The sequence below is a fragment of the Homalodisca vitripennis genome, chromosome 2 (genome assembly GCF_021130785.1).
Source record: "Homalodisca vitripennis isolate AUS2020 chromosome 2, UT_GWSS_2.1, whole genome shotgun sequence".
Classification (NCBI taxonomy): domain Eukaryota; kingdom Metazoa; phylum Arthropoda; class Insecta; order Hemiptera; family Cicadellidae; genus Homalodisca; species Homalodisca vitripennis.
This window is the reverse complement of record NC_060208.1, coordinates 109,841,027-109,857,476: the sequence shown is the minus strand read 5'-3', so window position 1 is coordinate 109,857,476 and position 16,450 is coordinate 109,841,027. Positions and strand designations below refer to the sequence as shown.

General features: G+C 32.7%; 2 protein-coding genes across 3 annotated transcripts in view; both read right to left on the bottom strand.

The window, feature by feature from the left end:
* LOC124354575 overlaps positions 1–15,000 on the bottom strand; it is a 35,598-nt gene extending 20,598 nt beyond the window's left edge. The window contains exon 1 of one of the 2 annotated variants that reach the window (XM_046805136.1): positions 14,774–15,000. The gene's annotated coding sequence lies outside the window, so the exon portion shown is untranslated. Of the gene's footprint in view, positions 1–7,268; positions 7,421–14,773 lie in introns of those variants that run through there. The other variant, XM_046805137.1, reaches the window with a different exon arrangement.
* On the bottom strand, positions 10,851–11,927 carry LOC124355764 (histone-lysine N-methyltransferase SETMAR-like). The gene has a single exon (XM_046806919.1). It carries the CDS (start codon positions 11,925–11,927, stop codon positions 10,851–10,853), a length of 1,077 nt encoding a protein of 358 aa, XP_046662875.1.
* Positions 15,001–16,450: the final 1,450 nt, after the last annotated feature.

Below are 16,450 nucleotides of genomic sequence, written 5' to 3'. Positions count from 1 at the left end.
ATCATATTGGGGGTTTCACACGGTCCGGCGCGCGCCGCACGGCCCAACCTCTAGTCTTGGGTTTGCCACTGGAAAGTGAAGACGTACGTATATACTTCGGTATTGTTTTTGTTCAAGTGTTTTTTTTTTTTTTTTAAGTAAAAATGAGTGAAACACAAGAGGTAGTGGCAGTCGAGACTGATGAAGATATTGACATGGAAAAATTAATTATGTTTTGTGGAAGAAAGACCACTGCTGTGGGGACAAGTCGATATAGGAGTATAAAGACAGAAACAAGAACAGGGAAGCTGGAGAGAAATCTGGTCATGCGCTATTTCCTGGATTTGAAGACAAATCCGCTTCAGAAAAGAAACAGTTGGGTAAGTACCGTTTAGATAGTTAAACACATAGCATGTGATAAACGTGTTCATCAGAAATAACCGGATTATTTTACATTTGAAAAGTACTGGGAAATAAAAAAGACTAGAACTGTTAAAATGTCAAAAGAAGGTCTGTGGGAAACTAGCAAAAAAGTACCTGAGAAAAATTAAATTAAAAAGCTATTTCAAATTTGAGGGAAAAAAGTAGTTGCATAAATATGAAACACTAATATATTTCTAAAACTAATTTTAATGCAAAGTTTTAGGACACTGATATTGTTGTTATGAATTTGTAATTACTATTTTTTTACTTAACTATATATAAAACTATTAGCCTTAATATCATAAACAGTTCACATTTTTGTCCACGGGTGGCGATTAGATTTTTTTTAACTGCCATGTCACTGATCCAAACGTTTGTCATGAAGTACTTAGCCAAAACATTTCTAACCTGGATGGACTTGATTCCCATCTCGCAATGACTGGTTAGTTCCCTTGATGGGTACGTACTGGCAAATCTTCCCATCCAACAACAGTAGATGCATCTTCTAACCTATTTCCATCCCTCACTCTAACAAAAGTTGTGTAGAATTACACAGGCTTTCGTTATCTTGACAGCTAAATCAATGTTCACATTCATAGGTCGATGGAAGATCCGCCACTTATTGCTCATGATGCCAAATGTGCATTCAATCAATCTTCTACCTCTACTTAACCTATAGTTGAAAACTCTTTTCTCAACAGTTAAGTTGTGGCCTCCAAAAGGACGCATAAGCTTAGTACTTAAGGGGAATGCTTCGTCTCCTAGGAATAAATAAGGCATATTAGGTAATTCACTCCCTGGGAGAGGCTCAGATTTAGGAAATTCTATTGCTTGATCCTGAATTTTTTTCCATAGACTTGATTTATGAAAAACTGATGGATCTACTTCTGATCCGTAAGCCCAATGTCAACGAAGGTAAAACGATAATTTGCATCGCACACCGCCATTAGCACAATAGAAAAATAACCTTTGTAATTGAAATACAAAGAACCGCTATGCTCAGGCTTGACAACTCTGAGGTGTTTTCCGTCCACAGCCCCAACGCAATGGGGAAATTGTGTTTTATTACAAAATCCTTCTGATATTTCCTTCAGATTCTCTGCCGTCAGCTCTGGAAAACACTCCGAACGCAAAGACGTGTCCCATAAACTGCTGCATACGTTTTCTACAATTTTACTTATTGTAGAGATTCCAAGTTTGTAGTAGAAGTGTAGGTCAGTAAACGTGTTGCTAGAAGCCAAGTACCTAGAACAAAGAACAACAGATGTTATAACTGTCTTTGTTCGAGTTTTCATAGTTAGTTTATCATAGTTTGTTAAATATGTGTACCTAAATATGAAAAAACTAACTTGTACAATTAAAGTTTTCACAAGGTTTTTTACTCTTAAAACCAACTAGGTACTTTCATCTTTTAATGTCTTTTGCTTTCCTTTTCAATAACCTTTTTTTTGTCTTCTTTTGCTTTTTTATCTCTCTTGGAGTCGATTCTCTTTAGTCCTAAAATCTAAAACTTTCCAGGTCAAATGCCTAGCCTATCCAAAACATTTAGCTTTCCTACTACTCCTTCATTGAAACCAAACCATACTGAACTTTCGTTCTGGGTTTGGATTTTCCATGAAGGCAGCGTTTGATTTTTCTTTTGGACGAATACAATATAAACATATTACAACTGTCACCAGTTGCTGAAAATAGACACTGAACAGTAGGGCAGCCAACAAACCTGAAGTAAAACAAACTATATTTCAAGTAACATGGTATTACGTAAAAAGATTTTTATATTAATTGTTTATCCCTAAAAGATACCGTCTCCCCTTAAACTGTCAATTTATTTCCAACTGCCATGCTCAATAGATAATCAAATAATTAATGTGGGTTTTTATTTCAGGGGACAACTTACTGAAGAAATGCCGAAATATAAGGGATAGCTGGATGAAGCACATTCGACAAGATAAGGATTCAAAAAGATCAGGAGCTGGAGCTAGTAAAATAAAAAAAAATACATATATCACGACCAACTTCAATTTTTGAAGAAAATAGCTCACCAACATGACACAGAGTCATCCATCAACGTACCCGAAGGCAATAATCCTGTATCACCAACGGAAGATATAATAGACAAATACAGGAACTCGTATTCCAGCGCAGCCAAACAAACCAAAAGTAACAAGAAAAAGGAAGAGAAACGAAGACGAGTTCGAAATGAAGGTGATGAAAATCTTTAGAACAGCCGTATGACAAAGAAGAAACTTACTTTGGCTTCTTCAGAAGTATGGTTCCAACTTTAAAGACCTTTACTACTGACCAGTTTGTGAATTTCAGCTAGGCGTTCTAGGGGGTTTAAAAAAACGTCAAGGCCCAAGGACAGGGTCAAGGAACCAGCCAGGTCCCTACTTCGCAATAACCAGCAAGTCCACTACCCATATCCCGGGAGTCAGCCTCAAAACATGTATTGTCCTCAACAAACAACCGCAGTTTTGCTCCGCAATTTTCAAACCAGACCTACATCAACCCATACATTCGTCCGATTCACCCACATACCTCAACCAGCAGTGAACAGTACTATCCAATGAACCAACAAACCAGTCAAGAAGCAAGCAACCAGCAGCCAAACGACACCATCACGGACACCCCCCGCATCGTGCTACAGTTACTCCATCATCAAGTGTCTTGTCCTTGGATTTCGAAGGAGATTCAAATGAATTTAATATTTGATAAAAGTAAAAATATAAAATTTCTTATGTAGCAGTATTACTCTTTTGTATATTTCTTATACAATAAATGTTATCCATGTACATATTTGTAATGTTTTTGTATAACTAACCTTAAATGACATATCGACTATATTTACAAATACAAAATTACTAACACATTTATAAACTTACCTTTATTGTAACGGCAAGCATTTCCATAGGTTGGATGGAGTTCCTCATGTTTGTATCTTGTTTTTGCAGCTTGTCTTTCAGTTTGCCATAAAGTTCATTCATATGATTTGATTGACATACGAAAGTAAGAAAAGAATCTTTCCTCACTGTTCCGCAATGAATTGAATAAAACTTTGAAGGACCCAGAAGTATGTCGATTTTGAAGCAATGGGTGAATCCAATACCGCCTATTTTCTTCTTCTTCGCCGTCTCCACAGTAAGTACATGCTAGCACTTTATTCTTCCGCGGTGTTAACATTTCAATAGTTGAGCATGTACTGAACAGTCAAAACATGGGAGCGCCGCACGGCACGCGCCGGACGAAACCGACCTCGTGTGAAAACATTCAGCTTCCCAGGCGAGCGCCGCGCGGCGGGCGCCGCACGGCGCGGCGTCCGCCGGATCGTGTGAAAGAGCACTTAGTCAGAGTAACGAATGTAGACTCTGTGGAGAGGAGGAAGAGTCAGCGGAGCACATTTGGTTAGATTGTCCTGCCATCATAGAGACTCGGAAAAGATACCTGGGAGCATATCTCCTCAGCCCCAACGACATTAGAGAACAGGAGCCCTTAAATCTGATTGGTTTTTGCAAAAGCCTCGGTCTTTGAGGGCACAAAATTAAAGTAAGGGAGGCGCAAAGGTCCTTTTAGGACTAAGCGTGGGGATAAACTGTCCTTTTCCCTCAGGAAGGAAAAAAAAACCTAAAAACACTTCTCCTGGTCCAGAAAAAAGAGATTCAAGGACAGCTGTCGTGAAGGCAAGGATCTTTGGATCTTGACAGTTGTGTTCTCTACATCCAGTAGGTGATTATGTTTTCCAACAGAAATGAATTCCCTCGGGGAACAGATGAAAAAAAACACAGTAAACATTAATTTCAAACGTTTCTCAAAAATACTTGAGAGCTTAATAAAAATTGACTAAATATATCAGTATATTGAGAGTAATAATTTGTTTACATCAGTTAAATTTTGCTTTTGACAGAACCGTAACAGTAGAAATGTAGTTTGCACCCTGCATAAAAATGGATAGTTTATATATATACTAAATAGTGGATAGTTTGAAATCAATACGTCTAAAGCCTCCATTTTATATATACTGTCTTAGTTTAGGAGACTGAAGCAAAATACATTTTAATAGCACCCATCTGGTTTTTCTTGAAATTGATAGAGAGAACTTTTAAGAAATTGAATTTCATCCAAGCTTGTTTTGTTAAAGGTCAAAATGAGCATCAAAAGGGTTAAAATATGAAACAATAATAATTTTCTCAGGTATTATATTAATACACTTCAAACCAACTGTAAGGCACATAAATAATAATTATATCATTGTCAGACGACCAAATAAAGAGACTGAAAGGGTCTGTATAATGTCAACTAATGCTGATTTAACATTTTTAAGTGCATCAAGTTATGATTTGAAAACAAATTATAATTTCATTTTTTTAAATAGCATTTTTTATATCCCTCCCATTTTAACCACCATCAAAACTGGTTTTTTTTTACTGCATAGATCAATTTTTGTTTCCTAGGGGAAATCCCTTTGTCTATTTCATGATAACCCTGGTTGTGCTCTATACTCCTAGACGATTAGCTTCTTCATAGGATACAATTGATTGATAAAGCAGATTCATTTTTTCATGGAGAAACTGTATATTTCTAGTACTACAAGGCTCATCACTTTTCATATACAGGATGTTTCTAGAATATAATTCAAACTTCGGTAAATAGTTAAACATATTAAAATAAACCAATACAAAAGAATATCGAAGAACTCTACAGGTGTCGAGATTTATTACAAGCACCTTCTATCCGATATCTGCAATACTACCTGTCCGCTGTACCACGTGCATTGCATACACAAACATATCAGAGCTAATTATTTTTAACAATTGGCAGTTTTTACAATCATTAGAAGGTAATTTTTAATTTCAAATTTCAATTAATATTTGTTTGAAATTTTAATAAATCAACTACTGTTGGTTATGTCATAAAACTTAAAAACTGTTATCATTATTGTAACGAGTGAGGTTTTGTTAAATTTAATTCATTTTGAATTTTGGTGAGAAAAATTTGCATTGATTTTTCCAGTGATATGTTTTTATAAGTAAATTAGTAAATCATATGTTCAAAAACTTTCCTTATAGTTATGACAGAAAAGTATAAAACCAGCTAAAAGCACAAAATGTAAACACACAGATAGACAGACAATTAAACAGTTTAGGACATAACATTTTTCTTGGGTGGGCTTTCTTCTATTCTGATGGGATAGGTTTAACTACTTCCTGAAGTTTGGTACTCTACTTTAAAATCGTCCTGTACATACATCTCGGCCCAGCTGTATGACATGTGATTAAGATTTTTATTTCCTGGTGACTTTAGTCTGCAACGCCCTAACCAAATTTTTGTAATTAGTATGGGGCTAGAATATATTAATGTATATAAAGATCTTTTTTAAAAGGACTTTTGTGCTGCTTTCAAATGACAGGATAATCATGATGAGGTTGGATCTCAGCATGTCACTCTGGAAGAAGGGAAGGCTAGCTCTGTTCGAACCTCTTCCAGTCCATACAGTCAGGGGAGACGGGAATGGCAGTATTCCCCCATGTTTAAGCTTGAAAAGAGCCTTTAATATTAAGGGATGGTCACCTGTAACCTACTCCAATACTCATTCTCCACAATAAACTAGACATATTGACAAGTCCTTTTCACTCCAATATCTCAACATTGGTTAGTGTTATGCCACTCCTGGACATTCATCAGGGTTTCCTGGATTAAAGTGAACTCTGCTGTGGTGACAAAAGTATATAGCAATATAAAGTACAGTTAAAGTTTATCGAGGTTCAAAAAAGCTTGAATGATGGGTTCAAATTAAAATTTCAAAATATTACTTAAATTTAAACTTTTCAAAATTAATAGGATTCCTTAAAAAAGTCTCACCTTAGTACATGAATAGAGAGATATATTATAAATAGACTTTAAAGTAGAGTGATTGCTGTTTAAACATTCAGAATACAGATAAAACATACATAATTTAATATGGCATGGTTGTTCAAATTGACTGTATAGTCTTAACAGTAATATGTCTAAAAGCCATACTGGAAAAACCAGCACAGATTTACTAATAACCTTGCTTATAACTTTAAATTCTGATTTGTCTTTCTAAAAAATAAAATTTGAATATTTGATTACTATGATGTTATGAAACCCATCCAATTGTTTATTTATGGTTAATCAAATGGAATTTGAAGTACTGGAAAACAATGATGTATTATTATCACAGCAAAGATATTGTAAGAATGTTAGGGATCATAGTTCTATAACTGTGGGAAGAAATTAAGTTTAAGCATTAACTGTTCAGTAAACTTAATAAAGTTCAGTTACTTCTAACTGGAGAACTAGTATTCAGAGAAGTTATAAAAAATGAATAAATTTTCGTTTGTCAAAATTCCTATTTCATTGCAACTAGACTTATTTAGGATGTAATGGCGATAAAACATGTTTTAGATCAATTCAAACACTAAAAGATAGAGATTTAGTATTTTATCTCGTTTTTAATATTCATAATGCTTTTTAAAACATTTTATACTAGTGCATTATTTTTTGTCTGTGTAAAATGAAGTAAGTCACAATTTAGATTTTCAATCACATAATAATAATTGTACATATTATATCATTCTAAAATTGCTATAATTATCTTGCTATATAAGCCTCTACGCACATGCACAATATATATGGTATATATATATATATATATATATATATATTACAATAGATAATAAAAATATATTATATCTCATAAAGAATAAATAAATATTCTGTTTATTACTGGTAGGCATTAACACAATTCTGAAATATACAATAACATATACATGAAGGTCAGAAATTACTAAGATATAAATAAAAGATTGAAGCAATATAAACTAATTGAAAGGAAGAATGAAATAAACCTGCTGTAGCGTGGCGGTGGCGGTAGCTGTGGACTATACAAAGGGAACAGCACTAATCTGGTAACTCCACCTCTCTGTGTTGAGTCAGGTGTTACCCTGACTGTGTGTCTGTCTGTGTGTGTGTGTGTGTCATCTCACTTAGCAACATATCTCTGTCGTAAATATTTTAACTGCATTAGACTGGCACTGCCACGTTACCTTGACTATTTCTTAGATCTTAAAATCATGAACACCACCCATTCGTCGTACTGGTATGTGACTATTCTCAGCTGATTTTCATTGTCAATATAAAATATACTGAATCACATAATGAGTCTAAATACACTTTCCATTATTGGTTATTAGGGGTCCACAAATTGAAGATTAGAAGAGATACAAAAATTACAATATTCATGTTGAGGAAAACTCATACCCTATTTGTAAGAAAATTGATGTGGTTTACATTGGAAACAATGTAACTGCAATAGATTGTATCTGCACCCCTACCACTACTTATAAAATATTTCTAGATTTCTACACGTTTTATAAAAATACACCCTCTCAGAGGGCCTCCAGAGTCTCAAAAAAATCACCACTTTAAAAGTAACGTATTATACTATTCAGCCAATTAGTAACAAAATAGCATCTGTTTACACAGAGCATAATTCATTGTTTTTGTACAGTATTGTACTTAATATTAACTTTGGATTTTAGGAATGTATGTAAATAAATCAGAGATATGTGATAAATCTAAGTTTTATAAACCATTCCAAAATTTACTTTTTAAAACTATTTTTAAATGTCAGTTGTTGATATCAAATTGTGTATTCAATTTTAATATGTAAACAACAACTACAGCATACATTGAAATACACATTTAATTCTTTTTGCTTTTTTACTTTTAACTATATTATAAAATGATGAAGATAATTTTATGCTTAAAAATTAATTACTACAATATAGATACTTTTTACTCAAAATCCAGGTTTAGGAATCAAATGATAAAACAGTAGACCACTTTCAGGCGCCAGCATAAGAATTATTTGGGTCAGTTTGTGTTTAATTATTATTGTAATCTAAATAAAAATATACATTTTTTCCTAAATAAAGTCAATTTTTTACGTACTATTTTACCAATGGTCATAAAATGGTACTAATTGTAGCCTTTTGTGACATAAAATAATATAAACAGTTAAATTTAAGATACATTTTAAAATATCAAAACAATTTGTATATCACCAAGACATTACATGTTATTTTTTATAATTAAGAGATTATCAAATTATAGAAAACTTCATAAATAAAACTGTTTTGTTATAGAACATTAATTACCCAACTTAATTTACATATACAATAGTTATTATTACTACTAGACTATATGTTACTATTTTATGTTACACCAAAGAAAGGGTTTTAGTGAGTTGATACCATGGTTTGTTTAAAAGAGCTTTCAAAATATTTGGGATTATTACTAATATTATTGTCAACAATTGAATGAAATCCTGTCAACAATGAAAGTTCTTTAACAAGAGATTCAAAAAGATATTGTTAAAATGAGATCACTTGAAGTGTAATATAAAAAAAGTAAGTAAGAAAGTACAAAAACATTTCCAATTTGTATATTTATGTTTATATTTTGATTATTTTTTGATTATTTTTCTAACATTTATAGGTAATAGGTATAGCTACACATTAAACAGTAAAAAAGTCTGATAAGCAAAATCTGTATAGATTTATAAAACATTAAATACTTGACATTGTACTAACATACATTTAAAATGCCGTTCAACTCAGATATTCTTTATTTATTAACAATATGTACTACCAAGTGCAAACGGATACTGCCATAACTATAATGACCTAACTCAACACGTATAAATACTTCTAAATATATAAAAAAAAAACACAACTTGTGATTATTATTTTACACTTTAAATTTTCTTTTCATTACAAAATTTGTATCCACAACAATGAAAAATATCTAATCTATAAATTAATGGCTAAAGTTAACAACAATGTTTTCCCAGTGTAACTTGGGTTTTTTGTAAATCTGTAAAGGGTGGTGTTCTGAAATAAACATATTTTCCTTATATTGTAACTATGTACATTAAAGCCTACATTATTAGGTTCAAGAAAATTTTGGTTTGCAATTAAATAGTTTCAAGGATATACTGTATGCATACCGCACACAGTTAAAATTTTCAAATTTATAAAGTGTTCTTTTACAAAATCATCATGTTTTAGATTAAATATTATTTTAATTCCGCTTTTTTAACTTCAGTAATTTATCTGTGTTTGTTTTTGTTACAGAAGTGTATAAGCCTATACCAAAACAAATATGTGATTGAATATGGACATGATACACAGACTTAAGCATTCAATGATTACAGAGAAATTCCATTTGCCAGAACGCATAAATCACAGAGTTTAGCTTCTTCATAACATGTTTTACAATTCCAATGCAACAAATAAACAAATCGATTTACAAGACTAAGAAATTAGTTGTATGTAGTTGTTCTATCTGGGATATTCAAATGTACTGTATTGTTGTTTGTAGGGGCTCCAACAAGGTTAATACGTTTACCTTCCAGAACCCTCTTTACAAATAAAAACTTTAGTATATAAACAGATAAGTTAGTGTCATATGTTGGGACTATTTTTTTTTGTTACTACTATTAAAACTATTGAGGTAGTGCCATACTACAGACTGGCACTGATGTAGGACAGTCTCCTGTAATTAACACTTGTTAGAGAGAACAAAGATGTTTTTGAACAATAGGAAAATGTGGCGAAGAATATTCATAAGGCTTGAGTCATGCCTGAGCCTAACTGAAATGTATCTTAACTAAGCTAAACAGTTATCCGTGTCTCGCACATAAGCTCTAACAGGATATCCTCCAGACACAAACATAGGTTATGTTGTCCATGTAGCCTTTGGTGAATATTGTATTATCGAGCAAGTTTCATAACTGTATATTTTATTACAATTTGAATTATCCTTGATGATTCTTTATAGTACTATGTTTAGAAATCAGATTGATTTAAAGTTACAACACATGCTTTGTTGCTATAAAACAAGAAGTTGCAATAAGTACTATAAAACAAAGAACAAAGAATAAAGAATTTTAATTAAATTTTATGCAGAATTTTAATTAAAAGTCATAAATTTCGAAATAAACAATTGCTTATTACGTTAAGTATATAGAAAATTATTTTGGGGAGTGTAGAATACCTCAAAGACCCAGGTCTGATTATCCTCCCCTAGGAAATTGTTGACTATTAAGACTCGTAATAAGTTCTAGAGTTGTGTTTAAGTGTTCATAAATTCTAGAGCACCATTATGGTATCAGTAGCTTCAGATGTGCTTAGTAATTATAAACCCAGTACATTACAAACCTAATTCAACACACCTGGACATACAGACTTAAACTGCTTGAAAATATGTAATATTAACTTTTTATATTTTATAAAGAATGTATTGAACTAAATTCTTCATATTGAAGTGGTTACCAAGTACTAACTTGTTATACGAGGGCAAATCAAATATAAACGGTAATTTTCAAAATTATATTTATTGAATAATACTATACAGAAACTATACTTTCAACATTTTTCAATGTAGTCTCCTGCATTATCTACGCACTTCTGCCACCGATTTGGAAGCTTGAATATTCCCTGTTCATAAAAAGATTGAGGGCGAGTTGTTAACCAATCGCGCACGTGCTTTTCGATGTCTTCATTGTTTTCAAATCGTTTTCCTCCAAGTGATTCTTTCAGGGGCGCAAACAAAAAATAGTCACAAGGGGACAGGTCTGGACTGTAAGGAGGGTGTTCGAGAGTTTCCCAGCCCATTTCTTCCAATTTATCCCTTGTCAACAATGCGGTGTGAGGCCTTGCGTTGTCATGGAGAAGGATGACATCTCTAATGGGCACACCTCGTCTTTTGTTCCGGTAACTGGTTTTTGCTGACTGTAGCACCTGGCAGTAGTAAGCCGCATTCACTGTTCGTTGATCGTGAAGAAAATCAATGAGTAGAACTCCCCTTGAATCAACAAAAATTGTTGCAAGAACTTTTCCGGCTGAGAGACGAGTTTTGGCTTTCACTGGGCAGCCTTCATCCTTCCTTCGCCACTCCTTACTTGCCATTTTCGATTCGGGAGTGTTTTGGTGGACCCACGTCTCATCACATGTGACGATGCGCCTCAAAAAATCTTCACCTTCTTCTTGAAATCGTTGCAGAAGTCTCCCAGCAATCTCCGACCTGACCTGTTTTTGATTTCCGGTCAACAACCTCGGAACCCAGCGAGCACTAATTTTTCTGAAGCCAAGGTGGTCTGTGATTGCAGACTGAACACTCCCGTAGCTGATACCAATTTCCGACGAGATTTCTTGAACAGTTAACCGGCGATCACCTTCAATAAGCTGTCGAATCGCACTAATGTTGTCATCTGTAAGACTTGACCTTGGGCGTCGACCATGACTTTCGTTTTCAACACGTTCTCGGCCATCCCTAAATTCTCTGGCCCACGTATACACTCGATTTTGAGACAGAGTAGTGTCCCCAAACTGTGCCTGCAAACGAGTAAAACGAGTAAAAGGTGCCTGCTTAACACCTTCATTTGTTAAAAATTTTATGACGATGCGTTGCGCAACAGATGGATGTACCTCTTGCTCGGTCATGGCTGTACTGAAGGCAGAACACAACGCTAGTTTGAAGCAAGCAGTTCCCCCCACTCCTATTAAGCAAAACGACAATCGCCCCCAGCCGCATCACGTCCGAACGTGTTTGGTACAGTCAACAGTAAAATTACCGTTTATATTTGATTTGCCCTCGTATATCGTTGGTTTTGGGTAAGAATAAGAATTAAATATATTAATTTATTTTAACAATATAATAATTATGTAATGGTACTATTCAGCTTAAAAAAACATGAGTTAAATATAGCATGTTTTTCCAAATAAATATTTAACAGTTAAATGCAGTTTTCAATCACTACTTTTGAGGTAGACTATACAGCTGACGTGAGCCAGTCTGAAAAATGAATTCCTCCTCACAAACAAAATGTCAATTGTAAATTTGTATAATGTGCTTAAAAGTAGTAGTACAAGTTCTGCTGTATAATGGGATCATTCTCCACATGCTACGTCTTATTGAAATAGAGAAAAACTTGGGCAGAACTAGCATTTTCAATTCAAATTTTGGGACAGTTCCAACTTTTTTTTTGGTTCCTTTACATCTCTATATATATAATAATGTGAATAATTTGTATTTTGTAATTGGTCCTTTGAGTTTATAGGTATCTAAGTTCCACTTTTCATTCATAAAGAGGAGTAAAAATCCTACAATTCAAAGGCAATGTGCTTTTGACATATGCTTAAAATTTGTGTAAATATGTATTCGGCAAAATACAATAAAATTAAGAAATTTTAAAATATTTGCTATAGTGCTAAAACTGTACGTTTTGAGAAAAAAGTTTTGAGTACAAATTCCTTAAAAAACATAAATCTCTCACAATTTGAGTGCATAACAGAAAACTGTTATTATGTTAAATAGAGTTATTTAAAAAAATCTGTAAAAGTTTTAAAAATTCATACTTTTTACGTTAAAGGCATAAAACTTACTTTTTTAGAATAAGTTTTACAATTCATTCTTTAAAATTATTAAAATTTCTACAAGTATAATAAAATCTAAGAGTAAATCTAATATATGTGTTGTATAGTATATTGAATACTATTCTACATTTTTTTCATGTAAAGTAATTCAAGTTTCAGTAATATACTTACATCTAATTAAATACAGGTTGGAATTTGACAATGTGCTATGTTTTCTAAGGTTTTGGTGTGTTTAAGAGTTGGGTATCAAGAAAGTGTGATGATGTCTTGTGAGCAGATTTTAATGGTGGTTAAAGTGATGGACAAGAGATTGAGGCTGTAACTTGTGAGCTGTGTATTCACAATTACTCCACCTTTTGCAAGATTGCATCAACAAAATATCAGTATCAAGAAGCGGGTGGCTTGGAAATTCCTCGAAAGGAATGGGTTTTATTGAATCGTTTTCGAACTGGGGTTGGGAGAAGCAATCACTGGAAATTCAAGTGGGGTATTACTGACGACCAGACGTGTGATTGTGGCGCAAACTCTCAGACAATTGAGCACATTGTAAACGACTGCCCTTTGCGATTGTTTTCTGGTGGTCTGGCTGGTCTGAGTGGTTTAGAGGATGGGTCTCTAAACTGGCTCAGTAATTTGGATTTAGCTTTGTGACGGGAGATTTTAATATTATTTTTAATTTATGACTCAAGAACTTTGTTCTTACGTACTTTTTAATAATTGTAATTTTTAATTTATTTATTTATGGATAGCTGCCTTTGTCCCCCATACGATATATATATATAGTATCAAGAAGAAGCTTCAAATCCTACATGGTGTTCTTGAAAAATGTAATTTAAATATACAAATTAGTGATCCAATAATAAAAATTGGACGATTCAATCAAGGATCTATTTTAATAAATCGTCCTGGTTTATTTTTTGGGCAATAAACGAAAAGGGTGGGAGTTAAGGAAGAAGATGACCTTATCATTGCCTTTGTGTTTGGGTGGCACAATTTTATGATTTAATGAGCTTTATGATTTTTGGTTTTACAAGAATAAATTATAAATAATTAAGTTTAAATATGTTATTAAATACATATGTTAAGTATTTATATGTTATTTAAATACTTTAAAGGGAATGACATAATCCTTAGTAGAAACTCTGCAAAGTGAGAGCAAGAGCACTACGCTTGCTAATTGACAGAAAATTTACCAGGAGCAATTTTAATAGTTGTTTTTTCAAATTTCAGAGGAGAGGGGGCTTGAGCACTGTTTATATATGCCCATGCACACACTGACTAGAAGAGTCTCTTCATCAGCCAGTCAACATGTTACGTAATCAGTAAGGCAGTAATCAATTTGTCATTTATTAAGTAGTGAATTAGAAAACTACTTAAGATATAGAACTTGGGTGAAGAGTATTTTATTTAATATAAGATTTTACAACTGTTGGCAAATAAATGACATGTGTATAATTAAATCAGACTTTTAAGTTTCTTAAGAAAATACATTTTCAAAATATGTTAGAAATATCCATTAACTGATAGTATAATGTTACATTTACATTACAGGATATTATTTTGAATACTGGTTAAAAATGTAATAATAACCTGTAATAAAACAATTCAGTAACATACTAAATTGCATTTGTGAAAAATGTACAAAACATTATAGATTTTCTTTTTGTCCTTAATATTTTAAGAAATTGAGATAAGTATCAGTTTTGAAGCTCTTAACAGTAAACTAGTGCAGAATCCAAATTGACCATTATTGTTCTTGAATTTTAAATATCAACGAGATTAATTTTAGATTCTATTGAAACGCAAAATACAAAAAAAGCTATTTTAAAATAAGTTAGATAACTGACAAGAATATGTTAAAAATTGCATCACATTTTTAAACAAAAATTATTTTAGTAAATTAGTACACTTACCTTATCAACAAATAATTTGTAATCACATAAACATCTGACAACTGTTTAGCACTTCTCAGAACAGTGCAGAGTACCTGACTCACTGGATTACTAGAGATGAAGATAAGTGTGACACGAAACAATTAAAATAGTACAAACAAAGTGAGGGCAAATAAAGTCAAGGCTAGAGCTAAGCATCTGCTTGCTACTTGTCATAAGAACTGGTTCAGTTGTGTGATGAAACTGCCCCCTCCCATCGTCCTCTCCATCAGTTGACAAGTTATTGATGAGTTGGTGCCATTTATAAATATAGCACATCAAGAGAAACCAGTTTCAGTGTGGTTTTTCAGTAGGGCATTCCAAGAAAGTGAGTCCTCCTCACTACTGGTGTCGTGTGATCATACAAGTTTTATATTAACAGTCATAAAAAATTCCTGTGTAGTTAGTCATATTACTTAAAAATATCCTTTATTCAATAAAATACAGAATGGTGTTAAACCAAATACAATAGGTGTAAAAAAGTTTATATACTATTGCCTAATTTAACACTATTTCTAACCAACATTATTGTAATTTATATTTTAAATACCTAATTATATTTGTGCAGAGGTTTGTTGCTCATCCTAAATTTACTTAGATGTTTACTTAGTTATCTAAGTTTACTTAGAAATATTGTATTGACAAAAATTCTAAACTCAACGTTTATGAATAAAGAATATTGTCTATTGTCTACTTTATTCTACAATATATTAGTAATACTGCAAATATTTCCTGCTAAGCAATTAAAATATCTAATTGTTATATGATTTGATGTTTTATTTGGTTTAGCTTTGGACTATTTAATGTTTCCTCCAAATCCTTTTAAATATTTTATGTTATTATGTTAACTTAGAGTGGTTAATTTGAGTTCATAAGATAATATTAAACATAACATTTTTGTAATGTTTATAGTTTGAACAATATTAGAATGTAAATTAACTATTTTGTGATAACTGATGAGGGAACAGGATAAAGGAATGCAATCACCAGGTAGAGGAATGTTGTGTGCGTGTGTATGTATGGATGTCACAGACAATTTTACTTAACAGAATAAACATTACATTGTCTTAACACCAGATCCTCATAATCTGTATCCTAAAAACAAATTATATGCTTGTTTTTATGAAATTGAGTGTGTGCCCTACACAGTACTATATAAAATGTAAGAAAAACAAGTGTTTTATTGTCAACTAGTTTGTCCTGGAGCAACAAGATAGTTCAGAGTGCACACATGGTGTTTTCTTTCATTGCCTGTTACTTACCAAGGGAGCATGAAAACAAATTTAAAATTTTAAGAAATATTACTGGATGACCTCCGTTTGGAGGCCATATGTGCTGCCATTCTGAAGCATTAAGGTATACATAGTGCATGTCTATGGAAGTCTCTTACAATTTTTCTCATTAACTGTATGCTTATTAGGAAGCATTTCATTGTTTACTTCATGGTCCCATGTAACTTCTCTTTTAGAGGCTATTAATATAATCTTGAAGGAATGATGTAGGATGGAGTGTAGATATGAGAATTTTAAAAATTACATCAGAGAAGAAATAATGCACAGTAGTCTAGTTTCACTGTATTCCGATCAGTGGTCTGGATGTTTTCTTCCAATGTCTGTAACTTAACCCAGGGATGCAAAAGGAACATTTAGAATTTTATAG

Bases quoted from the DNA above. Each gene is read 5' to 3' on its own strand.
- LOC124355764 (XM_046806919.1), bottom strand. From the start codon at position 11,927: ATGACCGAGCAAGAGGTACATCCATCTGTTGCGCAACGCATCGTCATA.